General features: G+C 61.1%; 1 protein-coding gene across 1 annotated transcript; it reads left to right on the forward strand.

The window, feature by feature from the left end:
- The first annotated feature begins 1,440 nt into the window (after window positions 1-1,440).
- On the forward strand, window positions 1,441-4,989 carry C2CD4C (C2 calcium dependent domain containing 4C). The gene is made up of 2 exons (XM_045831507.1): window positions 1,441-1,545; window positions 2,115-4,989. Exon 2 carries the CDS (start codon window positions 2,155-2,157, stop codon window positions 3,412-3,414), a length of 1,260 nt encoding a protein of 419 aa, XP_045687463.1. The 5' UTR covers window positions 1,441-1,545; window positions 2,115-2,154; the 3' UTR covers window positions 3,415-4,989.
- The last annotated feature ends 1,806 nt before the right edge of the window (window positions 4,990-6,795 follow it).

Genomic DNA, 6,795 nt, shown 5'->3' on the forward strand with positions numbered 1-6,795 from the left:
CTATACTCTGTTCATTCGTCCTCCCAGTTTTCATTGAAGACCCCAGTGTCTTGCGGACACTGAAGGGCTAAGCCCACACTCACTCTCCCTACTGCAGCTCCAGGCCCTGCAGGGCCAATGGAATCACCCGATACTTGCTCTGGGGCAGTTTTCACGGGGCTCTGCCAGGCTGTGCCTCGGGGGCTGGCCCAGGCAGTGGCGAGGTAATGGGTTCATTGAATCTGCCCCCTCGTGCAAGCTGCGTGGCCACAGTGGAGTTGCTCCAACACAAAGGGGACCTCTGGGTTTGCCGGGTGAGCAAAGCTGGGGCAGGCCTCTTAGAGTCATGGTCCCCTCTGAGCCTTGCTGTCCCCACGGAGACGGTGGGACTCCCACCTCACTCCAAGGTCCAGCGGATGTGTTGGAGGGGCTCCCTCCATCTGGCCACATTATCTTGCTGGCTCCTCACAAACAGAGACAGGACTTGGGACTGGTCAGCCTTAGTTCACAGAAGGGGAAACTGAGGCTGAGAGGAAAGGTAAAGAGTGAGGAGCAGGAAGGTTGGTGCTGGCAGATCACACGGCAGGGGGGTGGGATCCTAGAGGGACCCCGAAATCTTAGGAGCTGCAGGGCATGGGATTGGCTGCCTTGGTCTCTCCATCTGTGTGGACAGCATGCTGGTGCTCTCCCTCTCTCCTCCAATCACATCTTCCTGTCACAATTCTTATTCACCTCTCTGCTGGCATCAATGCCCTGGGGTGCATCACAAAATGGGTGCCACATCCTTGGTCACAGCTGTGTTCCTGGCGTCTGGGTCATTGTCCAGCATCCAGTAGGTGCTCAATAAACAGCTGTCTATAAAATGGAGGAGCAGACCCCTCCTGGCTGCTGGGGTAGCTACACTGAGTAATGTGCATTCAACAGGAGGAGCAGGTTTAGGGGCTGGGTCCTTATTTCTAGGAGGAACCCATTGCCTTTCTGCTTTTCTCGTATACAAACGGGGGAGAGTTGGGGGGACGACGTTAGGGCCTGGCACAAAGAAAGCCTCAATAGTAAATTTAGCTGCAGCTATTATTATTACTATGCGTTTATTCATCATCGTAGGTCGGGAAAGCTGCTGGCAGCAAGCATGGGTGTGCGCCCTATCCCAAGTGAACAGAGGCAAGGGTTTGGGGTTTCTGCTTCCCCTGCCCTCCCATCCCCAGGCAAGAGCGCTAGGGGTGGCCATCAGCAAACCTCGACCACCGGCTCCCTCCCACCTACCCGTGTCAGCCCCTTGGGTCCCCGCGAGGATCCTGGCTGCGACCGACCCCGGGCGGCGTGGGGGCGTGCCGCGAGGCCCGGGGGCGGGGGCGCCAGCGGCGGCGGTACTAGGGAGAATACGGCGGCGCAGCAGCCGGGCTGGGCGGTTTCCCGCCGCGGCCGGTGAATGAGTCCGACTGCGCTGCTGCCGCCGCCCTTGTGGAAGCTGCGGCTGCATCCCCCCACTCGTAGCCCCGGAGCTTCGCGCCCAGACCCCGGCGAGTCCGCGGAACAGCCTCAGCCTCGGGCCACCACCCCGGGCAGGTGAGTACAGGGACCTTGCCGCGTACCGCGGGGGCTGCTAGGACCCCACCCCCACCCCAGGCGGAGTTAACAGGGGGTGGGGGAGACGGAGGGGAGGGCCAGGGGGCTACGCCAGGGGTCCCCAGACTCCAGTCCTCTCCTTTCTTCCACCCCGCTTGCCTGGACCCTCAGCCTAGGGAGAAGCCACAGGTGGGTGGGAGCCGGAGGGGGGGGGCGGAGCTGGGACACCTGGGGGTCCACCCACACCCTGAGGTGTCGTTCTGTAGACGGAGCGTGAAACCCTTTAAAAAGCGCTTTGAGATCCTCAAAGCTGGGGTGGGGGCGGGAGAGGGGCCACTCTCCCTTGGGAGCTACCCTAGAGTCGGAACAGCACCTCCTACCCACCTCTTTGGCTTCGCCTGGGTGTTTGGAAGTTAAGCGCGATCCCTCTGGGGAGGGGAGGGAGAAGGAGGGGAGAGGCGAGCCCACCCCACACCCTTCTGGCTCCCCCAGACAGGTGCCAGGAACCCCTCTTTCAGTGCCCTAGTGCATGCGGGCCTGCAGCTCCTGGCCCCTGCCTCTCTCCCTAGGCTCTGCAGTGCTCCTCCTAGCCTGTTGCCTGCTGCCCCCATGAAGAAAACCAACATGTGGTTTCTGGAGCGGCTTCGGGGGTCCGGGGAGAACGGTGCTGCTGGGGGCGAGGCCGGGGACAAGGCCTCCAAGGGGCCCCTGTACAGCAACGTGCTCACGCCCGACAAGATTCCTGACTTTTTCATCCCCCCCAAGCTTCCTGCCAGCCCCGCGGAGCCTGAGGGGCAGGGCGAGCTGGGCTCGGCTGCGGAGCAGAACCCAGCCTCCGCCTCGCCCCGCCGAGCCCCCCGCAGCCCTCGGCTGCCCGCCAAGCTGGCAGCCGAGAGCAAGAGCCTGCTGAAGGCGGCCACCCGGCATGTGATCCAGATTGAGAGCGCCGAGGACTGGCCGGCTGAGGAGGCCACCACCAACTCCGACCCCCAGGCCCAGGGTGCCATGTCCCTGCCCTCGGTGCCCAAGGCCCAGACGTCCTATGGCTTCACCACGCTGGCCGAGAGCCCCCACACGCGGCGCAAGGAGTCTCTGTTCCACAGCGAGCATGGGGCCCTGGCCCAGGTGGGCTCCCCCGGAGCCCGGCGCCGCCGTGGGGGTGTCAAGGCTAATGGGGGCGACGGGGTGTCCAGGGAGGCTGGCGGGGCCCTCATGAGCCCCAGCCGCTACTTCAGTGGTGGGGAGAGCGATACGGGGTCCTCGGCTGAGTCCTCCCCTTTTGGGTCCCCTCTGCTCTCGCGCTCTGTGTCGCTGCTCAAAGGCTTCGCCCAGGACAGCCAGGCCAAGGTGAGCCAGCTCAAGCACTCCGTGGTCCGCCACGGCTCCCTGTCGGCCGATGACAGCACTCCGGACACCAGCCCCGGGGCTCGGCGCCGCCTGACTCGCAGGGCCGCCCCGGAGCCAGGCTCGGAGCCAGGCCAGGTGCCCCGCGCGGAGCACGCCGTGCGCATGGGCACGCGGGGCAGCGTGCGGCTGCTGGCTGAGTACGAGGCGGCACAGGCGCGCCTGCGCGTGCGGCTGCTGGCCGCCGAGGGCCTATACGACCACCTTTGCGATGCCCGAAGCATCAACTGCTGCGTTGGCCTGTGCCTGGTCCCTGGAAAGCTCCAGAAGCAGCGCAGCACCATCATTAAGAACAGCCGCCACCCCGTCTTCAATGAGGACTTCTTTTTCGATGGCCTCGGGCCGGCCAGTGTCCGCAAACTGGCCCTCAGGATCAAGGTGGTCAACAAGGGTAGCAGCCTCAAGCGGGACACGCTGCTGGGGGAGAAGGAGCTGCCCCTGACCTCCCTGCTCCCCTTTTTGTAAAGGCCTCTTGCCGCCCACCCTCTGTTCCTCTCGCAGGTGCCGAGGGGAGATCCCACCTCCCCTCTGCATCCAGATCCTGAGAGGCAGAAGGCCAGTTGGCTGGCCAGGAGCCCCGGAGGGGGAGGTGGGTTTCAACTAAAGCCGGGCTGGGCCCTGATGTTGCAGCTGAGGCTCTCCTGGGTTGCTGGATGGTGACCGGGATGCTACTTTTCATGGATTAGGTTTTTTGAAGGAGAAAGAGAGGGGGCTGCCAGGTAAGAGAAGGCCATTTGCAGGGCTGAGCATTCCCTCTATGCCCCAAGTTCCATGCCCCTTGATGTGGTCTCACCCCCTTCAGAGCTCTGGAAAGGGGCTCTCAGGTGGCTGGGAATCTGCCAGGAGGTGGCCAAGGTGGATCACAGGCCTAGAGGTCTCCAGTCCTGAGGCTGAGCTGAATCTTTTGCTGTGTTGCACGAGTGCCCTCCTCCCCCAGGCCAGCCAGCCAGACTCCAGAAAGCAGTGCCAGGCCCAGGGTTCTGCCCCGTGGGGCTCTGGGAGGCAGCAGTGCTGTGAAGCTCCTGGTGCAGGAAGTCCCCAAAGATGAAAATGGGAGTAATAGTTCCTCTTCTGTCCCTGGAGCCAGACAGCCCTCCCACGGGCTGCTTTCCTCCACCTTCCCTGCTTGCTTTTTGGGCACAGACCTGCCTGGCTTGTCCACTGCACCTGCTTGGGACCTCCGGCAGAGCCTCCCTCCCCTGGAGGGGATGCTCAGAGGGCAGCCCCCCATCCCTCCTAGGCTGCCACCCTGCCCCCTCCTACCCAGCACCCTTGCCAGCTGGACACCAGGGAGTGATGCCCAGTGACCGATGGCCGTGGCTTTTACTCCGCACGTGTAAATAGGTTTGGTTAGGGTGGGTGGGACAAAGGGGCAAGCAAAGGGGGTCCCTGGTTATGGCTTTTCATGCTGCTGGGTGGCTGCATGGGTCTGCTTGTTGTGTCAGCATGTGGGTTCTTGAATGATTTCCGTGGAGGTTTTCTAGTCCAAAGAAACAGAAACAGCACTGATATGCCTTCTTTGCTGTTGGAAGCAGGGGCCAGCTCGGCCAGGCCAGCTCTACTCCTTCACCTCTCCTGCGCTGCCTGCTGTGCGTGGGTGGACCAGGGCAGCCCAGTGGGATCCTGGGATGTCCCTCCCTGCTCAAACATTGTCCCCCCTGATTCCAGGTTTCCAATCCCACAAAGGGAGAAGTGAAGAAACAGATTTCCCCTCAGTGCACCCTGCAGACTGAGCTGGAGGGGACCTCAGAACTGGGGTCCCTTTTCATGCCCCCTATGGCCTCCATCCTGTGCCTGCTCCTTCATGCTCCTGCTCCTGCCTTCATAGGGGCTCCCCCTTCACTCTAGAACCCCAGGACCACCAGGGCCAGGCTTGTGGGCCAAAGCGGTGACAGAGGGCCCTGCATAGATGCTCAGAGCTCACACCCCTCCCCACCTCTCTGACCCTGACCTTGCCCTTCCCCTGCTTTCCCTCTGGGGCCCCCACTTTTATATGCCCCTGCACTGTTTCATACCTTTGTGTTCGAAGTTGACTGTGGGTGAACCTCCCAAGTGTGTTTGTTTATAAATGCTGTTTTTAGTGCAATAAAGGTGTTTCGGGAATGCGGGGGTGGAGATCTGTCTTCTTTGCTGTTTAGTAACAAGAGAGGAATTTTGTCTTGAATTCCAAGGAAGGCGGCAGGAGCCTTCAAGGTCAGTGAAGCCCTCAGACCTTTCAGGCCCTGTGCTTGGGGTGGAGGCAAGGACGCAGGCTCGCACAGGGTGATGCGGCGGCGGCCCCCAGGCCCCAGTGCAGCAACAGCAGACATTCACGCAGCAGGTGTCTGTGGGCACTGCTCTTACCCTCTGCTACGTGGGCAGCCTTCACAGCAGCTTCTCAGAAGGCCTCCCACATCCTCGTCTCACTAGTTGATGGCAGCCAGAACTCGAACCCGTGCCCTCACTGCAGCCACCAAGGAGAGGGTTGACGGGATCTGTCCCTTCCTGGCTCTTGGGGACAAAGGCTGGACATGTGGGAACATCACTAATGGGACCCTCCCCTTGGATCCCATCAGCTGCCAACACGGGAGTGCCCCCTTCCCCTGCACTGACCCGACCTTCATGCTCATCTGGCCTGCCCCAGCCCCCGAGATCCGAAGGGAATCGGAAAGCAAGTGTTTCAGCTGGGCGGCCAGCCCCCGCCCCTTTGTCCCCCTCATACCCCCCAGGGCAGGCTGTCTCCCCCCAGAACACCCAGTTCAGGGGCCGTTTTCTGCTCTGACCCCAGGCCTTCTCCTTCCTCAGTCTTTATCCCCCTGGGGCCCAGACTGGCAGGGCTGTCACAAAGCCACCAGGAACCTTTGTGGGGGGAGGGTTGGGGTCCTGAACAGCCCTCCACCTGCTGCCAGCTGCCAGATGAGCTGCGCTAACAAGGCCTGGTCAGGACCCAGGATGTGTTGCCAGGGCAACCAGGCGCCTTCTCGCCTCTTCTCCACCAGCCACTCATCACTGGGCAGCCTGTGTGTGTGCTTGTGGGATTGTGTGTCTATGTGTGTGTGCACGTGTGAACCATGTAACGTGTGCTTCTGCAAATGTGTAACTGTGTGTCTGCCTTATGTGCATGTGTTTGCATGCCAGTGTAGTGATGTGCGTGTGAGAGCACAGTAGTGTTTGTGCACAGGTGTCAGTGTGGGCGAAGCCATGTGAGTGCATGCGTGCATACAGGTGTAGCTGTGTGTGTGTCAGCAAGTGTGTGTGTGGGCTTGCATGCCGGTGTGCTTGCATGTGCATGTGTTTTTCTGTGTGTGCATCCTTGTACCTACACGTGTAACTGTGTGGATGTGGATGTGAGTGTTGCTACGTATCTGTGCACATATGTGTCACTGCGTGTGCATGCGCGCATGTGTGTATGCTGTGGCTGCCCAGTGCCTCGGAATGCCCAAAAGGACATAATGGGACCAGTGGCTTAAGAAGCCCCCCTCCCTCCTCTGGCCATGCCGGCTCCTCACTGGGAACACCCTCGCTCACCATCCTCTCACTCTGCCTTTGGGCCTCGACCCACTGCCTTTCCTCTGGGCAGCCCCCACCCCGGCCAGGTCAGACCCCCTTTATACTCCTTGTTAGTGTAATGCACTGTCTTGTCCTATCGCTCCAATCAGAATGAACTGTTGTTTGCACCTGCAGCACCCAGCACTCAGCCCGTGGTGCAAACAAGACAGCATTGGCACTCTCCTTCCAGCCCAGCTGCCATCCTGAGTCTTCCTACCTTTGGAAGAGCCATGAGCACCCAGGGCCACACCTAGCAGTAAGCACCCCATTGGGTGCAAATCACAAAATGGTGTCCCTTTCTCAGAGTGGATCCAGCAC

The sequence above is a fragment of the Phyllostomus hastatus genome, unplaced genomic scaffold (assembly GCF_019186645.2).
Source record: "Phyllostomus hastatus isolate PE091 unplaced genomic scaffold, TTU_PhHast_1.1 phas_contig_159, whole genome shotgun sequence".
Lineage (NCBI taxonomy): Eukaryota > Metazoa > Chordata > Mammalia > Chiroptera > Phyllostomidae > Phyllostomus > Phyllostomus hastatus.